The sequence below is a fragment of the Fragaria vesca genome, linkage group LG6 (genome assembly GCF_000184155.1).
Source record: "Fragaria vesca subsp. vesca linkage group LG6, FraVesHawaii_1.0, whole genome shotgun sequence".
NCBI classification, from domain to species: domain Eukaryota; kingdom Viridiplantae; phylum Streptophyta; class Magnoliopsida; order Rosales; family Rosaceae; genus Fragaria; species Fragaria vesca.
In genome coordinates, this window is record NC_020496.1 from 35,080,042 (window position 1) to 35,092,452 (window position 12,411).

General features: G+C 38.0%; 2 protein-coding genes and 1 non-coding gene across 3 annotated transcripts; 2 read left to right on the top strand and 1 right to left on the bottom strand.

Moving 5' to 3' along the window:
• Positions 1-2,178: 2,178 nt before the first annotated feature.
• Positions 2,179-3,002, top strand: LOC101295931. The gene is made up of 2 exons (XR_185075.1): positions 2,179-2,412; positions 2,520-3,002. It is a non-coding gene; the product is annotated as an uncharacterized LOC101295931 (transcript).
• Positions 3,003-3,883: 881 nt separating this feature from the next.
• LOC101296128 lies at positions 3,884-5,133 on the bottom strand. Its single transcript, XM_004304410.1, has 2 exons — positions 4,698-5,133; positions 3,884-4,491 (listed from the first exon to the last, which is right to left on the bottom strand). Exons 1-2 carry the CDS (start codon positions 4,995-4,997, stop codon positions 4,225-4,227), a joined length of 567 nt encoding a protein of 188 aa, XP_004304458.1. The 5' UTR covers positions 4,998-5,133; the 3' UTR covers positions 3,884-4,224.
• Positions 5,134-5,675: 542 nt separating this feature from the next.
• On the top strand, positions 5,676-6,525 carry LOC101296409 (beta-hexosaminidase 1-like). The gene is made up of 3 exons (XM_004304411.1): positions 5,676-5,832; positions 5,953-6,126; positions 6,213-6,525. The coding sequence occupies exons 2-3, from the start codon at positions 6,058-6,060 to the stop codon at positions 6,378-6,380; spliced, it is 237 nt and encodes a 78-aa protein (XP_004304459.1). The 5' UTR covers positions 5,676-5,832; positions 5,953-6,057; the 3' UTR covers positions 6,381-6,525.
• Positions 6,526-12,411: the final 5,886 nt, after the last annotated feature.

The following is a 12,411-nucleotide window of genomic DNA, read 5'->3' on the forward strand; positions in this document are numbered from 1 at the left end:
TTTTTGTTTTAATCTCAGCCATCAAAGCCCACTAAAAACAGATCTACTGGTGTGGGCCTATCCCTAAAATGACAAAAAAAGGGATTCCTCATTGAAAGGGCCCTGTGTGTGTGGCCATTCATTGGTAATGATGAGTACATGGATTTGGTTGTAGATGACGTTGAAGAAGTGAGCATCAAGAACAATACCGGAAGACACTAGTTACGGAATTTTCCTCAACAATTAACACAACTTTCACAATGAACACGAGAGAATGATGATCGATCTGACTCAAAGCCCCATCAGCCTTTTGATTTGAAATTGCTGTTTATACTTTCTGGGTTTTGGTGGCATATATTTGACCATTTGAGATGGGGAGAGAGAGTAAAAGACGAAGTTGCCCATTGAATATCTTATGTGGCAATGGAGTTGACGCCGTTAATGACGGCAGGTACTAAAAGGTTTTTGAGATTCGATGTTGAGGGGCTGATATTATAGTTTTCGAAATTGGTATACTGAAATGATGAACGACTTTTATTTGAGGTACCATTTGTAAATTTTTCTCTTCTATCATTGGCATGTGCTTGTTTATCTCGTTGGCAGCACAACATGGACATGGCCGCCGGGTAAGAGATATCGATCTCAATCTACCAAGTTATCATCGCTCATTCATTGTCTAACGGTTCTTTCCAAATCCTGCAAGGGAAGTAAGAGATGGAGCAAATGCATGTGCAATGTGTTCGACTCTTCACTTTCTTTGCAACTCTTTTTCTGGGTCCGATTTGGTTGGATCTTTCCTGAACGAGCGTGTTGAAATGGGATCGGAGATGCACTTTAAACGAACTGGGGGGACAGAAGTACCTGAGAAAGAAGGCCTATATGCCATTGCAATGAAGTGACACCGCCATGTGCATATATGTCTGCTTCAGTGAGAGATTATTGATCGAGCTTCAATCTTGTTGATAGATCATATTTCCATATATATGACAAATACAGGACTGTCCAACTTGGCAAACAGAAACAGCTCGGATACTATATTGAAGTACGTCCGTAGTGAACCTCTCCATTATTGGAAATTGGGAATGGGGTCCTAGGATGTTTATGCTGCCCAGGGTTGTATCATAGGCTTTTAGTTTCAAATCATGCAAGTCATCATCCCTCCAAACTGTGCTAATGGAATTGACTAACAAGTTTACAGTAGAGTAGTAGAGTAGGATCCCAAACAAAACACCAATAAAAGGTGCCTTAAGCTAAAAACATAACGAGTTAGTGATGTAGCAGAAGCACCCTCTGGTTTAAGGAACTGTATATACTGGCATGAATCCTTATCGATGTAATCATACCACATCAAAAGAACTAAATACTGGGAAAGTTTGCAGAGGGATATGTACCAACAGAAAAGTGAGAAGATTTACTTCAGCAAGGAGCTTAGAGCAGTGGGATACAACTCTTCAGGGAGAAATCTACGTTATCTGCTCAACCTCAGATAAAATCTTCTTTTATTACAGTTTATGTAAAACAAGTATCACCATCTGTTTTTGTCTCCATATAGGTCATCCAAATCATAGAAGACTGGAAGTAGTCTTGTTGCCAGAATTCAGTGAAAATTTTCCGCAGAAATTCACCATAAGAAAGATGCTTGAAAACAAATCATATAATTTTAGCAAGAAACTTTCAGCAACCTATCAAATAAGTCTCAATCAGATCTCATCTAACCATGTTCTGCTATACCTATCTCCTTACCCTTAACCATCTTCCCACAAACCAAGGCCTACTTACAGTTGAAACTCCATTACATTTCGCCTCCTACCAAACAGATTAAGATAGAATCTGGCAAGAAAGTATTACCAGGTTAATCAGTTATAATTATACATATCATTTAGTAGCATTCCTTACTACTTATCTATCTGTACATACATGGCAGCAGAAGGGCGTGCAATGATAACTCGATCGCGGAAGGACGTTCAATGGCTACTATAGCCTTTGTTTGTTGACTCGATATAAAATCAATTAATTTGCATTCAAAAATTATCCAAATTCTAAAAGGGAGGTTGAGATGGGACATATGATCGGTTTTATTGCACCCCTTTGAGTCCAAGTTGGCTCCTGGATGTGTGCCCATTTCTTTGCCAGTTAAAATGGGGTCAGGAAGCATTTTATACAGATAACAGGATAGAGAGTACATCAGAAAGAAGGCTTACTGCTGCTTCTTCCGGCCACAGCATATCCAGTCTGCTCTAAAATTCAATCATAGACCTGTGAAATAACACACCATATGGATAAGGTTGTCTTGTTCGATGGGAGGTTAAGATCGAGCTTGCGGTCTTTCCCTAAATCAGATATTTTGCGTCCCTCAGAACTTGGTAAACAAAAAAAAAACCAGCTTGGTTGTCATAGTGATTGTACCTTCGTACAGATGTGGACACTGTCAAGGTCATATCGTGAACTTTTTGTTTCAATCATTCAATTTATCAGAACCTGCAACAGTTGCTTTTATCCCCCTCACATTCACCTCCCAGATTCTGATTATGTGACTGCAGAGTATGAGAAAAGGACCTTAATATGCACCAACGATCTAGTTGGGCCTTGCACAATCCTACTCCACATTCGGTACACCATCAGTGGTGTGAGGCTCAAGTGCTTCTTCACCATGCCTCTCCGGCAGCTCCTCAGACAGTGGACTCAAATCGCGCAAACATCAGCAGCAGATGTGGTTACTGTTAAGAACCTTGGTCTCCTTTGAATCTGTGGAGCAACCTCATCATTCCTTAAGTGATTAAGTATTACAAGAGTCCCTCTCATACTAGGCACCTCCAGCAAAACTCAAACTACACCCGGGTGAATCCTTCCGGTTTGCATCACAATAAGTGATGAGACTCGCAGAGGTAGGACAAATAAATGGAAAAAAAATTCAAAATGGAGTCAAATGTGTGTAGTGTAAGCTCTCTTTTCATCAACATTGTCTCTATGTCACTGGCGGTGAGAACATAAGTTTCCCATCACCACAGCATACCAGCAAGCTTCATCTTTCATATGACACAGTCCACAATCCACTTACAAGAGTCTAACTCCAGTCTTCCTAACGTAAAACCCTCATACAACCCCATAGCGTGCATGCCATAACATTTATACAGCATTTCTTTCCATTGAAAAGCAAAATGAGATTTCCAGTTGTTTCCATACCTATAATCTTTTGATTATTGAACTTCTCGGGTTAAGCAAATCCTTCCAGAGCCCAAATATGAGCTGCTCACAGAGGTACACCTCATTCCTAGACTAGAATGTTTACCTCTTAATCTTCTCACTAGCAACTTATAGCTCCTTACAATGTTAGTGGTGATTGACAACCCACCCAATCAAAAACTATATCTTAACTAAGAATTACATACCTGAGAATTTCACCAACGTACCAGCAAAATACATAACTTCCTTGATTAGAACATTATAGAACTAACCAGCCCCTGAATGCCTAAGTTTTTCCAAACCAAGGAACATATAAGCAGAAGTAAGTCAGACTAGCAAACTAGGAAGAATTTCAAATCATTCAATAAGGAGAAACTTACCTCTGTTTACTCATAAAGATCCTGCGCATCCTTAGTACCAACTTCTAAATATTCGCTTGTATGAGAGACAGATGTAAAATGAGAAAAATTTCATTCATTTTCTTCTGTTATTTGCCATCCAAAATATTTTCTTCTGTTATTTGCCATCCAAAATTTTGTACCATCTTATCATGCAGAATGTTGTTAGACAAGAATATAATTTAGGAAATGCAATAGAAGAGGCAAGAATCGTTCCCATACTTATAGGGTGAGTAAACTCATTAGATACTTCTAGCAATCAACTTCTACATTAATTATCTCAATAAGCTATATCATCTCTCAAGTCTCAACTATCAAGTGACACAATGTTCTGTAAATCTCAGATGATATCATTTGTTCCTTACTGGTTCAGCTAAACAAGCATAGTGTGCCATGCATATTTTTTTTTCTATTCCATCATAGTTCTTCTAAAGTTTCATATGCAGAATAGTCATCAATACAACAACACCCAACTAGATAGTTGAAACACAATGATAGGAAGTTGTCCGGTGCGTGTATTATTAGAACAACAAAAGCACAAATATAATTCGTGATTTATCTCGATTCTTATTAAAGGTTCAAAACCATAGAAGCACAATCTATATACCTAATAAGTATATACAATACTACCATACCAGATGGATGCTGACTCAGAGAAAATGGATCAAACCGTTTGTTTGAGCTCAAATCCAGAACCAGGGTCATCAGTACTAGGATAAACCTCAAGCCCGGTGACCATTGCAGAAGGAGGACCACGCCGACATCTCTGCTCCATTTCCTGAACCGCATCGGAATTCCCAGAAAGCAGAGTCTCCACAGACCCATCTCTCCTGTTCCTCACCCAACCCTTCAACCCCAATTGGGTTGCATTCTCTATAGTCCAGTTCCTGTAAAACACACCCTGAACCCTCCCCTTTATCACAAGCCTCACCTGTGCACCCAAAACCCATCACTCCAATTGAATACCACACAACAACAAGGTCGAATCCTCATAAATTTAAACGAAATTTCGATAAACATAGAGGCGAAGTTAGTTTCAATTAAGTAAGGTGAAATTGTTTTGAACAAAGTTAAGCTCTTCGCCACAAATTAACAAAAACCCAATACTCTAATCTGATCAGAGAAATGAAGACTTACCGTTTTGGTGGAGGATTGTGGGGATTCGGAGGCGGCCTGGGTGGTGGTCATGAGGGTCAGAGAAGGTCGAAAGTGAGGTGAACGAGTTCTGAGCAGAGGAGAAAGAGCAGGGCGAGGTAGAAGAAGAAGAGAGCAAAGCGAAAGAGGAAGATGAAGACGATGATGGTGAGGACCAGTGAAATGGGTGATGAATCTAATAGGAGAACTAGCATTGCTGATTTGGGTACATTTGTTCCGAGATGCGAGGAATTTAATTCCGTGTTGACATGTCAGTGGCCTAAGTGGGATTGCTGATGCCATTCGATTTCAGAATCTGTGGCATTAGTACTCTGGTTTTGATTCTTCAGGAGGTTTCTGAAGGCTGAGTCATTGCTTCACCGTAGCTTCTAGAAAAAGCTGGGCAATCAAAACCAGGCCCTAAGAACAACATATAATCAAAAGTCAAAACCACGCCATGACACTGGTGATAAACTTGGGCTTTTAGTTTTATTGCAATATTGGGCATCTGGGCCCAAATACATTTTGCCCACGTGTGTTGGCAATTTATTCCCCATTTTCGAAACAGTAAATACATACATCGTTTTTTTTTAATTAGTTACACGATATCAACTCCTCTGTAAATGTTAATTTTGAGTGTCAAGTACCTCCCCATTTACCTCTATACTAAAGGATGGTCTACCGTTTATAAGTTGTTGGGTCGTGTACTGTTTATAAGTTGTTGTGTGGACTGTTTATAAGCACAGTTTAATAATGTGTTTTTATGTGCTGACCATTTTATCCATGTTGTTTTTAGAAAACCATAATACTGTCATTAACCCTAAATATAAATATGTATATTAGTAGATGTGGACAAATTCCAAATAGACCATGAATGATCGAGAATGATCTGGACGTCGATTGAGCACCAACCTTCTTCTCTATATCAATCCACTCTCTCCATGTGTCTCTGTGAATGATCGAGAACGATCTGGACACCGATTGACCACCGACCTTCTTCTCTATATCAATCCACTCTCTCCCTATGTGTCTCATTCAGCCTTTCACTTTCTGTTCTCATTCAACCTTTCACTTTCTGTACATCGCTATAAAGAATCTATGGATCGTGTTAGAGGATTGGGTTTGATCAAAAATGAAAGTAAGTTTTATTGAATTGGGCATTATTGCAGTTTGTAGCATAAAGTTTGTGTGTTGAATTTTGCATCAAATCTTATCAGTTGTGAGTTTAGTGAAAGTTTTTGTCCATCCCCCATTTCAGGTCTCCAAGTAACAACATCAACAATCTCAGAAAATAGAGAGACATAGGGTGGCGTTTGATCGATACAAGGCGATTATATTCAATGGGGTTAGTGGGATTGGTAGGATGAAGCAAAAGAAGGGGAGCTATGATATTAGTAAAGTCAGAGTTGTGGTGCAGTCTGCGAGCGAAGATGTGAGTTGGGTTTTTGGTGGAATTTGGATTTGATTTGTGGAAATAATTTGAGATTTTGATATTGTGATTTTTTTTTTTTTTTGCAGCTTACTCTTGGTGTGGATGAGAGCTATACTTTGTTTGTGTTGAGGAAAGATGGGAAAGCTATTGTTGGGGAGGCGACTATTGAGGTCAGTTTGTGTTGTAATTTGTTGTTGCTGATTCGAAGATTGATGGGTTGGTTTTGTTTTATTAAAAGGTTGAGCTTTTCATAGAATGAACCAACAATGTGTATGAAGTTAACGATTTTTGTTTCGTTTCAACGAAGATAGTACGTTGTGAGGGTTCTTTTTGATTTGAGAGGTAACTAGGCCAAAATTAACTCAAAGACTTGAATCATTGAGGTAATTTTGTGTGTGATTTAAACATGAATGAGACTTGGAGAGTGAGCCTAGTGTGGGAGCTGAAGATGCATCGCAGTGATGAGAACTGGACTAGTTTTAGGAATTGGGTTTTCTAGAAAAGGTTGGGTTTCAAGAACAAGAATTGGCGAAATGAGTAATAGGGATTATTGCTTGAAGGCATGAGAGCTTGAGTATTTATGGGGATTTCCAGGTTTGTTGCTTGATGGAATTCTCAGCCCCCAAGCCCCTCTTTTTATAGGGCTCAATTTGAAGGTTTTTACGGTGGCTTACAAGGTCTAATCTGCTAGGTAAAGGATTTCCCTCCCTCAGACACGTGATTGATTCTGGCTTTGGAACTTTGGGAAGGAGAAGCTTCCTTCAGAAGATGAGAGGGTTAGTCTCACTGCAAGGACGGCTGCAGGGATGAAAAACAGGGAACGAGGTTGACAAAGCGACTTTGAAACTTGCAATCTCGTCATTTGAGGATGAAGGGGTTGCTTTAGAATCAGTTATAGACCTTCTTCTTCTTCTTCGGACTAGGAGTGAAAGGGACTCCTCCGTTGTGTAAAGTTGTCGTCGTACTGCTACGGGGAGAAAAGAGGGAAGTGGTATGTGGTTCAGCAATGGGAATGCAAAAGGAGATTGGGCCTTTCCTAAAAGAAGAGGGTTTAGGCTTTTCTAAAAGAAAAAGGTGTTGGGCTTTGGATTCAAAGGCCATTTGGGTTTTGGGAATGGGTAGTCTAGTTCTCTTGTTATCACAAATTTGTCATCGATTTAAGCCGTTGGGCTTGAGTTTCGAACCCAAGACCGAAACTATTAACATCATTAAACCGATGAATGAGCGTCATGTGTCTCCGAAACCTTCCACACCACACCCACTTTTACAAGCCCTACGGATGCGTGGATGCGGCTTGGGTCCACATCGATAGGCATGTTTTCTTGGCGGGTTAAAATTATGGATTTAACCCAAGACTATGAGTTTTTTGTATGATTCGCTTAACAAATTGTCGTGTGACAAAGTATATAATTTTTTGGGTATCAACAAGTGTCTGTGAGTGTTTTAGCTTTGGAGTTCTTTGGTGTTTGTTGGAAAGTTTAGAGGCAGATGTGTGTGGTAGTTTGTTGCTGATGTGAAAATCAAAGGGTTCATTATGTGGTCGTAAAGGCTTAAGCTTTCTGTAAATTGAACCAATAATGTGAATCAAGATGGCAACTTTTTGTTATGTTTGATTGAAAATAATATAGATAAGAGTAAAGGGCGCTATTGTTTTTTGCATTTCTGTAGGACTACATGTAGCTCTGAATACTACAGTTTAATTTTAGATCCTGTTTAATTTAATCTGGACTTGCATTTAGACTAATATTATAACAATATATTTTGGTTGTGTTGTGAGTTGATATGTGTTTTGGACATTACCTCCCACAACAAGATCGTTTCCAAGGATTTTCAGGGCCGTTACGGTAGAGCTTATCTCTTTAGAAACGTGTAAGAACAATTGCTTCTAGGTTCTTTGTTTGTGCAAGGGCATTATTCACATTAGAACCACAAAAGAAATCAAAAAGGTAAAAACATTATTCATTATAAAATTGTTACATTTTATTTCATTTTGTAATATGGGATTACTATTGGGACTGATTAATGGGACATTACATGAACCTAGATTTCCCTTTAGTTAAAACACTACAAAAAATGAAAATATGCAATGATGTTATTTCTTATAAGTTATAACATTATGATTTTTGAATTTAATAAATTCTGGGTTTCGTTTCACATATTCTTCTTTTAAACAAGAATTGTTTAAAATACACACTCAATTCATTTAAATGGAGCTTATTAATGATCATACCATTGCTTATGGTTCACCATTATATTTTATTATATGTTACAACATGATCCGCTGATAAGATTTCAAGTAGTTTCTCTTTTGTTAGTTGTATGCCTCTGATTTAATGACTTCAATTGACAGGCAAAACAATGGAGTTACATCGTCCTCATCAAGCAAGGAGCTGAAAAACAACTAAATATCAATCACTACAATGAATATATCCAACTCTTAGTAGGCTTGGACTACGTTTTTGGTGAAAAGCAGTTAACAAATAGATGGAGCATTTTGTACAGTCAAAATTGGAACTATATTTTTGATCATACTGCTCCTGACAACACTAAATATTTTGATGTATAGTGTTGTTCGTTTTGTGATAGCTCCACTTTTAGAATCACATGTATGTGTAATATACAATGTATTCAAGTTCTATGAAGTATATATCAAAAACCTTCCCATCAATCAACTGAACCATTGCCAGTTTCATAAATGTATACACACCGCGCCAAGGTGTGGGTATCTTCCTAGTATTAGCACATTTCAGAAAGAAATAAAAGGAGGCCATCACGACCGAGTGTCCACCAGTAGTCCTTTGTTAAAATTATAAGATTGAAAAGTACAAAGAGAAAAAAGATATCAGTTTTCCCATCTACAACTAATGGTTTTGTTCCTTTTACCTGACCTCTATGTGAAGACATCAGTAATGGTTTTGTTCCTTTTACCTTCTGTCCAAAACAGTAACTATAAGAAAGCTCATGCTGCTACATCAAACGTTGGCAATGGTTTAGCCTAGATCTTATCTCGTGTGACCAATAAGGATGGGTGAAGACTTTGTCTCGTGTTTTTAATGAGGATCATGAGCTATATTGGAATGCCGACGTTACAAGCCGGCAGCTTATCAGTTATATATGGTCCTATATACGACTCCTATCCTTCTCCAGGTGTCGACTGATGGAGATTTGTCCTGGAAGCAGCCACTCTCTCTGTGATTGAGTCTTGGTGCTGCCACTCTCTCTATGATTGAGTCTTGGTTTCCGTCGTTCTCATAATCATTCTTATTTACCTAGCTAGTGAACGTATGTCAAAAATATAATTTACATGGTGACCGTATGTTACAAAAAAAAAAAATTAACTTAAAGACCAGATGAGCGTATATTGTGATCTTATGAATTCTCATTTTGATCAATATTTTGTGTATATGGTAAAATATTTTTGAAATGAACTGTTCAAATCCCAAGCGCATGCTTGATTGGAAGAACATGCAACAAACAAACCTTCAAATGAACAGGTTAAACAATAGACTGCTAATTCTTTAACATGCATGCATTTTCCGGCCGGCCATTTACACATAATCTCCTACTTACCAGGTTCCTGATCCTATCGTCGATGGACTCCTTCTAGGCTCATCGGCCGTTAGAATTGACTAGCACCAACTTGGGCTTTGGTACAAACAAGAAAAATTAACTCGGGGCCGCGATAATTTTCTGATGGCCTATTAGTCAACAAACACAGAATCTACCAAATTAGTTTTGATCCAAAACAATGAAGTTAATTGCCGCCTTAACAAACTTAAATGTCTACATGCATGCATTAGAGCAAGTCCAACAACTTCCTTATATTTTCTACATAATATCTCTAAAAATTTTGTATACCAAATTCAACAGTTTCCCTATTTTAAAGATTCAAATATTTATTACAACAACAATCCTCATTTATTACAATATAATAATAAGTATAAAAATATAAAAGTTTATTTTTTAGAATAAATTATGTTTTCTTTTTTCTCTTTGAGCCTTGAAGAATGTGCAACATTCAATTCTTTTTTCCCTAAATATTTTTAGGAAATCTGTAAATATAGAGAAGCAAAGTTTCTCTTTCATCTATTTTCCTATTTTAGGGAATGAGATAGAGAAGCTGTTGGAGTAGAAAATGACCTCATATTCTCTTAAATAAAGAAAATCAAAGAATTTAAAAAATCTGTTGGACTTGCTCTTATATACCAGCAGTCTCGTTCATAAGGTCAGTAGCTGACTATAGAAATTTACACGAGATTGATGGCCAGCTAGCAACCAGGTGAACGGGTTTTGATGATACCAGCAAAAAAGATAGTTTTCCTCTTTTTCTAACAAAAGAGGTTGGTAAAAGTCGTTTTTCATGATTTAGCAAAAAGAAAGCTAGCTGCTAGTAGTCCCTAGTCTTTTCATTTATATCATGATGAAGGAGAAAACTTTACTTTCACACCCCGAAAAAAGAATAGTATCCAAAAAAAATAAAAAGCCACACTCCCACAAATTGTACAGTGTCCTTCAAGAAATTCAACCATATCTTATCTCTTATATCATTCTTCGATCTTGTTCACAATTGGACCAAGAAATTAAGCTTATCCACCATTTTCAAATGTCAAAAACAGCTCAAGTAACCGCACGCTTGTCTTGTCTCCCATGTATGCTATTACTAGGGTTCCAAATTCTGATACAGTCAAATGTATGTACCCGAAAATCAAAACCAACTTCAATTCTTTATATCGTGCTTGAACTTTCTAGAGCTTCTGTTCAAAGAATGACAAGTAAGTAACAGGGCCTGATGGCGGCTAATTCGTTTCCTTTTCACAGACTTAATAGAGTAGAATAGACCGGAATTAAAGAAACAAGATTTTTCAAACAAGTGGAACGACTGTGTACAAAAGAATAGAGAGGGCACAGGCTAGGGATTAGTTATGGCTTCTAAGACAAACGAAACGTTGTTAGCCTCTCGCTTTTTTCTTGCTTCATTATTCCACATTTTTAAGCACTAATTACACAACCGTTGCTGTCCTAGACCTCGTCTGCTAGGTTGAAAGTTGAAAACCCAAAACGACTAGGTATGGAAATAAACGTCTGCTGCTGCTTAAGTTTACTAAACAAAAACCAAACCCAGAAAAAGTCGCAGGTAATGAAAATATAAAACCCTCAAACTGGATCAAGGTCAAAACCCAGAGGAATGTGGCAAATTAAGAGACGTGTTTGAGTGAAGCACAAGCCCACACTTGGCGTGCAAATTCAAACTCCAACACGGCGCCACGGTAGGGCTGACGTGGTTCGGGACCCGCCGGAGTCCTTTCTTGTCCGGGAGGCTAACCCTTTTCTGGTGATGGGTCAGATTCCAGCACGTAGAATCCTCAAAAACCCTAACCCTTTTCAGACGATTTTGATGTCGACGAAGAAGAACATGCATGCATGACCCATACATGGCCATGGCTCATCATCACCATCATCATCATCGATCACTGGGGAAGGGGGCAAAGCACCATTTCTGAGTCGTAGTCATGGATGAGTCAGAAATGGAGACCCTCATTCATGACTCATCTTTCTCATCGTTTTCTCGAATTGTTTCCTCCCAACGTGTCTGTCTTTGTTATACACTTGTGCTGATGGTGACAAAAATGAATGATCAAACAAATCACATTCTCAATTTATTTCATTATCTTTCTATTGTTGCTAAATTAGGTAAATCTTTTAAATTAGTTTTATACTTTTTTTCGGTGTCACTAGTGGAGGGAGCTAGCTTGCTAGGTCGATCTATTGAAATATATAAACTTTCTACGTACACTCCTTAACTATGCGACATGTGATGAATCATTGTATAAAATTTGGAAGCACTTCTATATATGTTCCTGGCTATATATATATCTATCTACTATAGGAGCTAATTGCTAATTACATAGAACTGTTTAATTAGTTGAACATCAACGTACATTTGTCATTTTGAGTTATCAGAGACTAATTAGTGGATTTGGTATCACTCCATTTGCTTAATTCGCATCCTATCGTACGAGCTTCTGATTTTATTGGACGCATTATTTAGCATAGTGCTAGAATTAATCTTGTTGTTTAGAGATACAGCTTTGAGGATATTGATCCTGATTTGGTAATAAAAATATCAGACAGGGGTTGTGTACATGCATGTAATATATATATATATATATAATCTGTTTTGGTGCGGACGTCCATACGGGTTTTTCGTACGGATTTCTACCGTTTTTCCACAATTCCAACGCCTGCGACGCCGTTTTTTTCTTCCCAGCCTGATCCCAGATCTCC

Coding starts and splice junctions, on each gene's coding strand:
- LOC101296128 (XM_004304410.1), bottom strand. CDS start 4,997: ATGGCATCAGCAATCCCACTTAGGCCACTGACATGTCAACACGGAATT. Junction 4,492..4,697: donor CACAATCCTCCACCAAAACG/GTAAGTCTTCAT, acceptor TTGGGTGCACAG/GTGAGGCTTGTGATAAAGGG.
- LOC101296409 (XM_004304411.1), top strand. CDS start 6,058: ATGAAGCAAAAGAAGGGGAGCTATGATATTAGTAAAGTCAGAGTTGTG. Junction 6,127..6,212: donor TGCAGTCTGCGAGCGAAGAT/GTGAGTTGGGTT, acceptor TTTTTTTTGCAG/CTTACTCTTGGTGTGGATGA.